Source organism: Eurosta solidaginis, chromosome 2 (assembly GCF_040869045.1).
Source record: "Eurosta solidaginis isolate ZX-2024a chromosome 2, ASM4086904v1, whole genome shotgun sequence".
Taxonomy (NCBI): Eukaryota; Metazoa; Arthropoda; class Insecta; order Diptera; family Tephritidae; genus Eurosta; species Eurosta solidaginis.
Window position 1 is genome coordinate 288364676 of NC_090320.1, and position 13997 is coordinate 288378672.

At 38.2% G+C, this 13997-nt stretch overlaps 1 protein-coding gene across 4 annotated transcripts; it reads left to right on the top strand.

Moving 5' to 3' along the window:
• Positions 1–8133, top strand: LOC137241128 (protein FAM151B). Of its 4 annotated transcripts, none has more exons than XM_067768399.1 (5): positions 1–66; positions 2350–2479; positions 5018–5262; positions 7298–7510; positions 7578–8133. In XM_067768399.1, the coding sequence occupies exons 2-5, from the start codon at positions 2392–2394 to the stop codon at positions 7941–7943; spliced, it is 912 nt and encodes a 303-aa protein (XP_067624500.1). In that variant the 5' UTR covers positions 1–66; positions 2350–2391; the 3' UTR covers positions 7944–8133. The 4 variants fall into 4 exon arrangements, with proteins under 4 accessions (XP_067624500.1, XP_067624499.1, XP_067624498.1 ...); XM_067768398.1 differs by lacking the exon at positions 1–66 and adding an exon at positions 86–427; XM_067768397.1 differs by lacking the exon at positions 1–66 and adding an exon at positions 87–446.
• Positions 8134–13997: the final 5864 nt, after the last annotated feature.

Genomic DNA, 13997 nt, shown 5'->3' on the forward strand with positions numbered 1-13997 from the left:
AATAGTTGCAAATCCATTCATCTATGAAGAGAACGGAAAGAGCGCGAATCGAAACAGAAGAGAGAAGTATGTATATAAATTAAATACCACCGGCTTTCAATGCCAAAATATGTAACCAAAGAAATTTTGCAAACATTACACAAAATCAATTGTATACACGCATTTTAACCATATAGCCTAACAGGGCTGGGCCGCGTTAACCTAGTAATCCAATCCTGTGTGAAATTACTCATATTGTTTACAAAAAATGTTATTAGTTATAAAAAGATTATTCTTCAATAACAATTTATACATGCATAAGTAACATGTATTTGCGTATGTAAATACGTTTAAACGTATGTAATTACCTACATATTTGCGTAATATAAATGAATGACGAACAAAGGTTAAATTTGTAGGCAGTGCGTGTGAGTCAAACTAAAAAAAGGTGAACACCTAATATTCGCGTGAGTCAAATTTCTTTTCTTTCACTAATAAGTAATATTGATTTAATACTCAATCTCATAAGTAGTCTACAAGTATATGTATGTGTTTTCACATTAGGGTGCGTCACTTTTATATACAGATTTGATAAATTCATGATCTAGCAAATGAAGCGCAGACCTCAAAGCTTCTCCGAGGACATCCAAACCAGATAGTCCTATTACTAAAGAAAGAAGACAGTGACTTATCACTACACGCCTATCGATTGGGTCTTGCCGGTGACAATAAATCGAAGGAGTGCCGACTGCACAGGAAAGAAACAAATTTCGCTAGCGAAGTAAATGTAAATGCCTAGAAAAGTAGAAAGTTTTCTTCAAGCCAGGTTTTTAACCCTAGTGAGATAACGTACGTCTGTGAGACGTACGTCGTTTTAATTTTGCTGCCAGTCTCCCACAATCGTAAAGAGAGAACATTCTCATTCTCAGTTTTCTCAGGTACCAGCTTGTCAGTGGGGGTGTTTTTCGGTAGTACCTTTTTTGTTTGCTGAAATATATACGATTGTTTTTTAAAAATACGTCTAAAAGACGTATCGTTATCTTTTACGTGACTACACATTTTATATGTAATTTTTGCCTAAAATGGTAATTTTAGCTAATATTTTTTTAAGTATAGTTTAAAACAGTTAATCCATTCAATTGAAGTACAAAAAAATGCATTTTATTTTAATTTTTTTGCTATAAACTGAGGTCCTTTGATTTTTGTAAGGACAAGTCCAAGACAAGTCCAACTTAGTTTTAAATATATTAAAAAATACAATATTTTTCTTTAAAAAACATTTAAAACAAGTGAATATATATCAAATAAATGATTTAAAAAAAATGTAAGTTTGTTTTTATAGGGTCCTTAAACTTGAACACGTCTCTCAGACTTATCTTTCTAGGGTTAAGCTATGCCATTGTGAATATCAAGAGAGATAGACTGCGATTGCATGTTTGCTCCAACAATTTTTCGGGAATATTTGAACATTTATTACTGGCAAGGTTCGCAAATGTGTAAGTTTGGTCTGTCACTGTCATCCACTGCCTTGAAGGTAATCAAACTAAATGAAAGCAATTAAGCCACTTGGCAAATGAGAATTGAGTCATAAGAGTACATGAGTCAACAATATTGTGGTGAATGTTGACATCACTAGGCTAGTTAATAATCACGCAACAACAAAAACATGAAGCAGCCACTCTTATATACAAGGCAACGAAGAGATACCTCACACACATATATGTAGTCATCAGCCGAAGTTGTTACTCACACATACAGAGGCATATATGTAGCTCAATTACCAAGCAGGAGAAACAGCAGTTTTAGAAGGCGAAACGTCTAGACTTTAATAGAAATATGCCAATGAGGCAACAGAGAGTATAACAGCAGCGCAAGCTGAGCAATGACTATTCAGTTTGATTTAAACACGCAATTAGTTGTGAAGTATAAGTGGTATTGTGAAGTACTCTCAAATTAGTCTAATAAAAAGCATTTTGCATTACTGAATATTGGAGTTATTTATTCAACAGTTTAGCGATTCGAACGCTAGCAGAAGGTTTGGAATAAGCGGAATTTCCCAAAATTCGTTACAATATGATAAATTGGTTTTGTAATTTCAGTGGTGACCAAATCAGCATAGTCTCACAGTAGTATTGCATCGGCAATGTCTTTATATGGGCAAATAACATTTTGGGGTTCTCTCTCTCTTGCTAGGTCATTAGTTTATGATATGAGTGTGTTAGCTGGGAGGTTCACTGTATATGCGTAATCAAGTTACACGTAAATTGGTTAACGCAATATGAGCGCCACTGTTTGAGAGATTGATGGACTACTAAAATATTAATATTCCATGCATATTATTATATTTTTTCCTTATTTTTCCAATTCCAGAATATAACAATAATGTCAATTTGAAAGTGTTACCGAATCAATATGGCGTTAAATGATAAAACAAATCTAACCGCTATCAAATGGGCACATGCAGTAAACAGCCTGCACGAATTAGAGGAAGCACTTGAGAGTAAGTATGACGTACTTAAATGATATTTCAAGAATACACCATAGCGTATACGTAGTCAGTATTAGTTTGCTTATTAAGGCCAAAGTAAAAAAAAAAGGTGATCCATTAATGGTGCCTTAACCTAAAAATCGTGAAAATTTCATAAAAATGAAGAAAACGCAAAAAAATTACAAACATATTCCACAAAAGATAAGTCTCTTAGTCAAAACGTATCCAAAACAATAAATAAAATATAAAAAAAGTTAATAAATTCACCAACTCAAATATTTTTAGGTTATGGATATGGCGAAAAACCAAAAACCAATTGGTTGGCTATGGTATGGTTATGGCGTTAGCGTTATGGTATGGCACCATTAAACGATTACATTGATTTCCAAAGGGAGGTTCGATCAGCTGTTTTATTTGGTTATGGTTATAAGTCACCATTAATTTAGGGGATGTGTGGAATAATGGTATAAGTCGAGTTACACCGTTTTTCCATAAATCAACTAAATAAAAAGAGCACGATTACATACACATACCATATTATCTTAGAAAATAATAGTGATATTTAACAAAGATGTTAGCTTCACGGTATAACTCTCTAATAAAATTTTGCAGTGCTGAAGAATCGAAATGGTATGAAAATATATTCAATGTCGTAGAACTGAAAAATAAATGAATTGAAGTGGTTTCAAAAACGACTAAGCAGACAGAGAACTCCATTTTTAAAAATAGAAAAAGGTTAAAAATGATAAAAGTAGTAAAAAAAAAAATTACTAAAAATAAACGGAAATAAAAAATAGTTATAAGCACATCTAAATAATAGAATATCATGTATTTAACAATGGTTATTAATGTATCTACTATTTTGTTTAATAAAGTATCTCAATCAAAATATTTGATATTCGATCTATGGAATAACGGTATTAACTCAAAAAAAAAGAAATCATCCATTTTCTAATAAAATTATGTATATATAAAATTTGTTACTTTTTCTTATCAAAGAATCATACTATCTAAAATCCTACCAAGTAGGATTATTATAAATTTATTTTTACCCACATTGTTAAGTTTTTTTCACTTTTCCACAAGTTGATTCTTGAGTCAATTAGCCCTTTAAGTCAGCGGCCACCGTGGTGTGATGGTAGCGTGCTCCGCCTACCACACCGTATGCCCTGGGTACACACCGCGGGCAAAGCAACATCAAAATTTTAGAAATACGGTTTTTCAATTAGAAGAAAATTTGTCTAAGCGGGGTCGCCCTTCGGCAGTGTTTGGCATGCGCTCCGGGTGTATTTCTGCCATGAAAAGCTCCCAGTGAAAACTCATCTGCCTTGCAGATGCCGTTCGGAGTCGGCATAAAACATGCAGGTCCCGTCCGGCCAATTTGTGGGGAAAATCAAGAGGAGCTCGGCCTTAGATCTCTTCGGAGGTTATCGCGCCTTACATTTTTTATTTTTAAGTTATTCATACGCATAGTTGTGCTCGGTGATTGAACACTTTACTCTATGGGGTAATTCAGCGAGTTACGTAGATCGTTACGCGTAACTAAATGGTTGAGTTGATATGAAAGCAATTATATACTCAGCGAGTTGACAAATCAGAAACAAAATTAGATAGACGAATAAACAAGAAGAAAATTAAAAAAACAAAAAAATATATAAGGAAAAAAGGAGAAGGAAAGTTGTGCAGGTAAAAGCTGATCATTTATAGTTATGGTTGTCGTTAAGATTACAGTTACATTTACTGTTATAATACAGTAACAATTTACTGCATTCTATTTTCTCCATAATGGTTACGCCCACAGTTGTGTCTACAGTTAAAATGAGTGGTACGGTCATACTTACTTTGACGGTTACACTTATGCTCACGGTCACATTTATGGTCACGTTAACATTTACAGCTACGATTATTTTTACACTTACGGTAGCATTTTTGCTTGAGGTCATATTCATGGTTACGTTTAGATTTGCGGTTACAATTATTTTTATGGTTACGGTCACATTCATGGTTACGTTAGAGTTACGGTAACGGTCACATTCACATTCGCTATCGGTTACACTCACAGTTCACATTAGTTTCCAGTAATGATTACGGCCACAATTGTTGCAACGGTTACATTGATGGTTCCGGTCATATTATGCTGACGGTTACATTTATGCTAACGGTCACATTTATGGTTACTTTTACATTAACGTTTACGATTATTTTCACGCTTAAGGTTGCATTTATGCTTACTCTAAAATTTCTGGCTACGTTTAGATTTACGGTTATGAATATTTTTACGGTTACGTTCACACTTATGGTTGCGTTTCTGGCTATACTCACAGGTTAGGTGATAGATAAGGTAAAGATTACAGTTACGTTAACAGCTATGGGTACGTTTAGATTTACGGTTGCTGCTACACTGATAGTCTAATCAATAGATAAGGTTACGATTTCAGTTACGGTTATAATTAAAATTACGCTTACATATACGGTTGCGGTTACAGTTATGGTGGCGGTTACATACATTGGAGTTACTAAAAAATTTATCCGTGTCGTTTTATTTTTCAGGTGATATACAAATGATTGAGGCAGACATTGTGCTTGGAAAACTTAATAATACCGGCGTTGATCTACCGATAATGGCTCATCCTCCAGCCAAGTCATCAGATTTGTCATTAATGGAATTTTTGTTGCGCATTTTGGAGCATAATGAAGATAATGATGATGATGATGCAAAGGGTGTGAAATTGGATTTCAAATCAATTGAAGTGTTTGAGGGCTCATTGGATATTATGAGTCAGCTGATACCATTGGTATGCATTTTGAAAATTTATTGTATACATACATATGTATGTATATTAGGGCGGGTCAAATTGTATGGGGAAAATGGGAGGGGGGGGGGGGGGGGGGAAACTTCAGGTGCACATCCAGTTTCTGAATTTATGGGTCATACTGAGTAATAATGTCCATGGGACCATAGGTCTGAAATGAATTTCGAGCCTCCCTAATTTTGTTGGAAAATTTTAATCCCAATCCGAATTCGAATTCGGCAATTATTTTCGTGTATTTTATATGAAATATTTATATAAAATATTCTAACAAAATTAGGGAGGCGCGAAATACATTTCAGACCTATGGTCCCATGGACAATATTACTCAGTATGGCCCATAGATTCAGAAACTGGATGTGTCTTTTCAACAATAAACTTGACCCACCCTAATGTATATATATTAGGGTGGTTATTATGTCTTATTAGTACAGTCACAACTTATATGCGCTCTTTGTTGCTGTTTATATGTGTGAGTTAAATCATGTTGTTGTTGTTGTTGTTGTAGCGATACGGTTGCTCCCCGAAGGTTTAGGGAGTGATCGATGTGATGGTCCTTTGCCGTTTACAGATCCGGTACGCTCCGGTAACACAGCATCATTAAGGTGCTGGCCCGACCATCTCGGGAACGATTTATATGGCCACATTAAACCTTCAGGCCAATCCGGTATTTTAGTCGCCTCTTACGACAGGCATACCTACCGCGGGTATATTCTAACCCCCTGACCCGCTGGGTCATGAGTTAAGTCATGAGCGCTCTTTGTTGCTGTTTCCATGTGTTTGCTCTTGATATAGTCCCGAAGGAATTACGAAACTAATTAAAAAAATTATTCCGAAGTGGTCCAAAAATAGGACCAAAAATAATCTGAACATTATACGAGACACTTCCGTCAATAATTCTGAAATGATCTTGAGAATACTATTTTTAGTAGAACAGAAATACTTGCAGTGAATGGTAATTTTGAAACAAATCCAAAACAATACGGCAATGATTATCAACAAAGTTGAAAAATGGTATGAAATGAGCTGGACCCGAGTTAAACCCGAATTGTGTCCCGAAATTCCTATTGCTGGAATAAGACTGATTTTGATACCTTTACCTATGCTTTCGAATACGTAATCATAAATTTCCAATTGAAAGTAACAATTTAATCTGAGAAAATTTTAATTGAAGTTCAGAATTCCCAGAAAGTTCAGAAAATATAAATTAAGTTCGAAGAGTTACAATCCAAGACCAGAATTTCTGCTTCAAATTCAAAAAATTACTATTCCAGTTAATAAAATTTTAGTTGCAGCTTAGAATTTCCATTTTAAATTCAGAAAGATACTATTCAAACTAAGAATACTACGATTAAAGCCCTGAAAATTGTAATACAAGTTCATAAAACTTAAACTGATGTTCAGAATTTCATTTTTAACTTCAAAAATTCACACTGAAGTTTCACAAAATTAAACTCACATTCAGAAAATTGCTATTTAAGTTCAGAATTGCTACTTCAAAATCAGAACATTACAACTAAACTTCAGAACTGCTCTTTCGAACTCAAAAAACTATAATCAGGTTCAGAAAATTTTTATGCAATATCAGAAAATTTGAATCGAAGCACAGAAACTTACAAATAAAGATCAGAAAATTTGAATTGAACCTCGGAATTTCCATTTTAGAAAATTACCCTAAAATTTTGAAAAATAGAATTCACGTTTAGATAAGCACAATGTAATTTTACATTCATATTGCGCCATAAACTCGAATTTAAAAGCCATTTTGGAGTTTATCAGTGCTGTTAAACTTTAAAATGGGCCATAATTACACTCGAGTTTATGGCGCTATGTGAATGCAATATAAGATCAGAATTGCTTTTTCGAAATCAGAATATTACAATTAAAGTTCAGAAAATTATAACTGAATTTAAGTATATATGTACGTTTTAAATTATGAAAATTAAAATGATCCTCCATTTAATCTTCGATAAAATAAAACTTTTTAAAATCTCATGCGACAAATTTCATTCGCACACAGATGACTCAACCTGTTTGGCTTAACGCCGACATCATCAGCGGACCAGTGAACGAAACCGACAGCATACCCGTGGATCCAGCACGTTTCTTTGCAGGTGCAGCAAATTTCGAAACTGTTGTACTTTCGATTGGTTGGACAACGGATTGGGGAGCGAATTATAGCGAAGGCGCCTATACAGACGAAGCAATCGATGAGATGGTGACTGCAATTAAGGTAAGTGAAATTGTGAAAAGTGGCAAATTTTTCATTGTTCCACTTAATTTTCTCTTTTTCTTTTAAGAATCACAACGTCACCAGCAAACCATATCCCATCACATTTCCTGTGCGCGCTGGCATTGCAGCCAATAGCTTGGATCAGCTACACAACCTTGTGACGGCTGTTAATGAGACAAATAAAAGTTCCATTACGATTTGGTCATCGGCCAACGATTTTGTTAATGTCGAAAAATTGCGTAATTTAATATATTCACTCGGTTTTGATCGGGTATATTTGGATGTGCCGCAAGCGCTGGCCGCTCAATTGAATTTGGGTCGTGTGGTGACTGAGAAGGAGGCACCTGCTATAGGACTACCAACTTTGCTTAGTTTAAGCGTGGTTAGCGCTTGTTTGGTTTTAGCCGGCATGTGGCTTAGTCGTGTTAGATAACATGTTTGTGATTTTTGATTTATTTAGATTTTGATAAGAACGAAATATTGCTTGAAAATAAGCTTCAAGCATCCAGATAAGTATTTACTATATTTAGGTTCTGACTCTATTTTCCATTACCGTGATATTAATTTGATTAATTCAGTAAAATGATAAAAAAGAAGTATATTTTATAACTTTAAACGTGCAATTCTTGTTTGTTTGTATAGCCGAACGATCTCGGGAACAGCTCAACCGATTTAAATGAAATTTTGCACAGAGATAATGTATCACCTTCCAAGACTTTCTGCCTAGGTGTTGCCACTCAGAATGTTTCACAAGGTTTCCACCTATTCGAAATTTAAAAAAAATTGCATGAGATATGCCGATATGGGTATAAAACGAAAAGCATTTCCCTCCGCATTACAATAGGGACATTTTTGAGTAGGTTTGCCATTTAGGGTTGCCACCTTTTCGAAATTTAAAAAAAGTTGCATGAGATATGCCGATATGGGCATCAAACGAAAAGTATTTCACTCCGCATTAGGTTAAGTTAGGTTGCAAGGGGCTGAGCTGGACACTATGGTAACAGCTCACTACTTAGGCCACCAATGGGCCCATTGTAATACCCTATACGGTCTCAAAGCGGACCCCTACCCTACCTAAAGTGGGTCTAACCACCTCGTGGAAATTATAAATTTTGCTAGAGCCTTTACTTCATAGCTAGAGACCTCAGCGAGGTCATGTAGAAAAGGTTTACCAAGGATGGCCAACCTACGCCTACTAAGCGCTGGACAATGACAGAGAAGGTGCTGGACACTCTTTCTCTTCTGTACATCTGCAGCTGCGACAATAGTCGAAGGTCGTTACCCCATTCTAGCACCATGCGTGCCTATTAAGCAATGCCCTGTTAGAACCCTTATCAGGGACGATAGAACTGATTTGTTTAAAATCAGAACCGCTTCTGTGCGCCCCTTGTCATATCAGGGCCAGGTTTGCCTGGATGTCTCACACGATGATAGGGCTGACCATAGTCCATTTGCAATTTTTATAGTGCTTGTGTTCACACGAAGCCTGAAAGTGGCCATGGGTATACCTACCGAATCATTTCCCGGAAGGATATGGTCGGTGGTGCCTCTTCTGGCCAGCTCGTCTGCTCTGCAATTGCCTTCAATATCCCTGTGCCCAGGTACCCATATAAGGCTGATACTGAAGTGCTGAGCCATCTCGTTAAGAGATCTGCGGTATTCAGTGACCGACTTTGCGTTGTCGACGAATGAGTCCAGGGCCTTTAATGCGGCATGGCTGTCTGAGAAAATAAACACCCGTTTACCATCCTTAGGCATAGACCCGAGATGGTTCACAGTCCTGTGTATTGCCAGCATTTCCGCTTGGTAAACACTACAGTGATCTGGTAGGCGAAAAGAGACCTCTAGACCCAGATCCTGCGAAAAGAGGCCTTCTCCCACCTTCCCGTCAAGCTTAGAACCATCCGTGAATATGTGGATGGCACCCGGTACCGTATGTTGTCTGGTATTCCAGTCCTGTCGCGATGGTATATATATACTATAGTTTTTAACGAAGAGGTTTTTTGGCGTGCAGTAGTCAGTGCGCACCGATATTGGGACTGGGGCGTTCGTGCCCAGGATTGTTGCGTGTCCATTAGATCCCTTTGACCAGAGACCTGTTTCCCTTATGCGTAGAGCGGCGATGACCGCTATTTCCTTCGCCACCAGGTCAAGAGGTGGAAGGTATAGCATTGTGTTGAGTGCTTCAGATGGAGTGGAGCCGAGAGCCCCGGTGATGCAGAGCTCCGAACTCCATTGCACCTTTTTAAGCGTTTTAAGATAGGTAGTTTTAGCCAGTGCAGGCCACCAGACCAAGGCATCATAAAGAAGAATCGGGCGCACAATGGCTGTATAAATCCAGTAGGTCACCTTAGTGGAGAATCCCCAGGAGGTGCCAATTGCCCTCTTGCAGGTGAACAGCGCTGCTGCTGCCTTCTTGCATCGCTCCACTATATGGTCACTCCATAATAGCTTCCTACCCAGAATGACTCCCAAATACTTGACTTGATCGCTAAACGCTAAAAACGTACCCCAATTCTTGGCGGTGTTACATTTGGTACTTTGTACCTCCTCGTGAAGAGGACAAGCTCGGTTTTATCCGGGTTGACTTCCAAACCTGTGGCTGTGGCCCAGTGCGAAATTTTGGATAGTGCCCCTTCCATTAGGTTGCAAAGAGTTTGCGGAAATTTCCCCCGCATGGTGACGCAGATGTCATCTGCATACGCGATCACTTGGTAACCTTCTCATTCCATGAGGTGTAGTAGTTGGTTGACGGTAACCATCCAAAGTAGCGGAGTGAGAACACCTCCCTGCGGAGTGCCTCTGCCGACCGGTCTGCGGATCACGCATCCACCTAGCTAAGTTTTAATCTGCCTACGCGTAAGCAGATTGTATATCTTTACTCCACATTACAATAGGGACATTTTTGAGTAGGGTTGCCATTTAGGGTTGCCACCTTTTCGAAATTAAAAAAAAAATTGCGTGAGATATGCCGATATGGGTATCAAACGAAAGGTATTTCACTCTGCATTACAATAGGGACATTTTTCAGCAGGGTTGCCATTTAGGGTTGCCACCTATTCGAAATTAAACAAAAATTGCATGAGATGCCGATATGTGTATCAAACGAAAGATATTTCACTCCGCATTACAATAGGGGCATTTTTGGTTAGGGTTGCGATTTAGGGTTGCCACCTATTCGAAATTTAAAAAAAATTGCATGAGATGTGCCGATATGGGTATCAAACGAAAGGTATTTCACTCCGCATTACAATAGGGGCATTTTTGGTTAGGGTTGCCATTTAGGGTTGCCACCTATTAGAAATTAAAAAAAATTGCATGAGATATGCCGGTATGAGTATCAAACGAAAGGTATTTCGCTCCGCATTGCAATAGGGACATTTTTGAGCAGGGTTGCAATTTAGGGTTGCCACCTATTCGAAATAAAAAAAAAATTGCATGAGATATGCCGATATGGGTATCAAACGAAAGGTATTTCACTCCGCATTACAATAGGGACATTTTTGAGTAGAGTTGCCATTTAGGGTAGCCACTTATTCGAAATTAAAAAAAAATTGCATGAGATATGCCAATATGGCTATCAAACGAAAGGTATTTCACTCCGCATTACAATAGGAACATTTTTGAGTAGGTTTGCCATTTATGGTTGGGGTAGTCAGACGAAATATTCTATTAAAGCTTTAAAGGAGAACATTAAAGTTAAAAATCTTCGTAAAAAATCTTACACATGATTCGACTTAATTTTAAATAATTTTCTTTTAAATGAATAGTTGCAATTTCTCACAGATTACTATTAGAAAGATTTCTCAGCAGAACGAAACGTTGCCGAGCGAAGCTCGGCCGCCCAGGTACTTCATGATTAAACAATTAAAATTTGCATCGCAATCAGGGCTTATAGACCACGTTTTTGTTGAAATTTTCAGGATAACTTCATAAAAGCCTTATAATTGTTTCTGTAAAGCTTTTCCCGCTAAGTGGTCCTTATTTAATTACTTAATTGGCGCTTAACCGTTTAAATGGCTATATCCGTCCAACCAGGCGCGCCAGTCGCTTCTTCGTAGAGCTAACTTGCACCAATTGGTCACACCAAGGGAACTTATATCGTTTTTCATCTGGTCCCTCCAGCGGAATGGGGCCGTACTCTTCCTCGGCTTCCTTAAGAGGGATCCGATAAACATACTTTGCTGGCCAGAGGATCATCTTTAATTCGTATAACATGAGCTAGCTTGCATAGCGACTGTGTTTCAATCTACATAAAGCTCGTACTGCTCATTATTAAGTCTTCTTCGGTGCTCGCCGTCCCGACGCGTGGGAGCCCATAAATTTTTCGAAGGACTTTTCTCATGGTCCATGCATCTGCACCATATAGCAGGCTGTGTACGATAAGGGACTTGTAGAACATGATCTTTGTTTGCCGAGAGACTTTAGTTTTCGTTTATCTACTCGATCCAAAGTATCATTTGTTGGCAAGAGCGAAGTTCTTTACTATTTCGAAATTATGGCTGCCACCAGTGGCTGCTGAGGCGCAAATGCACGGACTCTTTGCTTGATGACAGCAGGTTTTGTCCTAACTCATCATCCAACCCATCTTTTGCGCATCCAGTTTGGAGTAAGCAGAACTTAGAGCGCGGGTGTTTGGGCCGATGATGTTAATGTCGTTAGCATACGCCAGTAATTGCATGCTCTTATAGAATATTCAGCATCAAATTGAAGATATCACACGATAGGGGGTTCTGTCTGAAATCTTGTTTAGTTTCTTACTGCTCCGAGAGACCCATCCCAATTCGGGGGTGTTGCTCAACGTAATTGTTCACAGTCGTAAAAGTTTGCAGGTAAACCAATAATTCAGACAGCGGCATATGTGCAGATTCTTTTCGTACTGTTGTAGGCGGCTTTAAAGCCCACGAAGAAGTGATGTGTGTCCATTCTTTTTTCTCCGGTTTTTCCATGACTTGGCGCATGGTGAAAATCTGGTCCATGGTATATGGTATGTTATCAGGTCTGAAGCCGCACTTATAAGGTTCAATCAGCCGATTCACGGTGGGTGTTTAGGACGACAGCCTAAACCCAAAAACACAAGATGTCGCCCACGCAATTTTCTTTGTTTTCAAATAAATATCGCTGGAATGAATAAACAGTTCGACCGGCAAGCGGTATTACTGGGAAATCTGTTAACTGTAAAACTTTCTTTCTCATTTTTTTCACTGCACCGTGAACTGCACCATCCCTGAGCTCTGGCCCGGTGAAACCAGTGGGTTTCAACCTTTCGCACAGTACGTTTGACAAGACCTTGCATGCGATACTAGGAATGCTGATTCCGCTATAGTTGACGCAGTTTGCAGGATTTGTCTTGCGCTCTCAGAGAAAAGGTGAGAGAGTCGAGTGGTGAAATCATTGGTAGGTTGCTGCTATTACAGCCTTCCGACGTCTAATTCTCTTTTTTTTTGTTCTTTGCTTTCAGCCTCGTTTTATTGTAAACTGATGTAATCCAAAATTTTAAATTTTCCGGATTTAAAGATACCCCACAACAGCCAACTGGTAGGATTATGTTCACATACATAAAGTACTCCTAAGGGCAATGATGACCGACTCAGTGGTCTTTGAAATAAATTTTCGGCATGAAGCTATATTAAAAAATACACTTTTGTTTTCGTTTTCCCAACAAATTACTTACACTTACCGAATACATCCCCTGTTAACTATAAAACGGGCGATATTTTGGCTGCGACGAGATAGTGGTCTGAGTCGGTAGTAGGTCCTGGAATGTTGTTGTTGTAGCGATAAGGTTACTCCCCGAAGGCTTTGGAGAGTGTTATCGATGAGATAGTCCTTTGCCGGATACAGATCCGGCATGCTCCGGTAACACAGCACCATTAAGGTGCTTGCCCGACCATCTCAGGAACGATTTACATGGCCACATTAAACCTTCACGCATCCCTCCCTCCCCACCCCTAAGTTCCATGAGGATCTTGGGGTCGCCAGAGCCTCGTCTGTTAGTGAAACGGGTTTCGCCGCTCGAAGGTCAGGTTGACAATTGCGTTGGAGAAGCTATATATTACTCTACACTACCCCTTGAATCGTGGAATCGTGTGTACATCTAAAACACTGGAGACATGTCATCAGTCTATCAGAACGTGGTCGATCGGCTTAAATGTATTTCTATCGAAATTTTGAAAACCCACCTCGAAACTGCGCTTATTTATATGCTTCGTCTATCGCATTTCTTCATACGAGAAGTGGTCCACGAACTGGTTTATGCGAAAAATGGTGTTATTTGCGAGACATTTGCGAAGATGAAATGTAATAGGGGGAGAGGGTGATAAGGAGAGAGAATAGTAAGAGTAATGAACGGAGAGGTAGAATTAGAGGGATAGTAAGAGTGAGAGTTAAAAATTGTTTGAAAGTTTCTTCAGATTAGCTAATAAGACCAGCTTTTGGGTATAATAATGCCTAGTCAGTTAGTATTCAATAAAAATAAAGAATATAG

Bases quoted from the DNA above. Each gene is read 5' to 3' on its own strand.
- LOC137241128 (XM_067768399.1), top strand. From the start codon at position 2,392: ATGGCGTTAAATGATAAAACAAATCTAACCGCTATCAAATGGGCACAT. The intron at 5,263-7,297 runs GTATGCATTTTG...ATTCGCACACAG, and splicing joins TGAGTCAGCTGATACCATTG to ATGACTCAACCTGTTTGGCT. The intron at 7,511-7,577 runs GTAAGTGAAATT...TTTTCTTTTAAG, and splicing joins AGATGGTGACTGCAATTAAG to AATCACAACGTCACCAGCAA.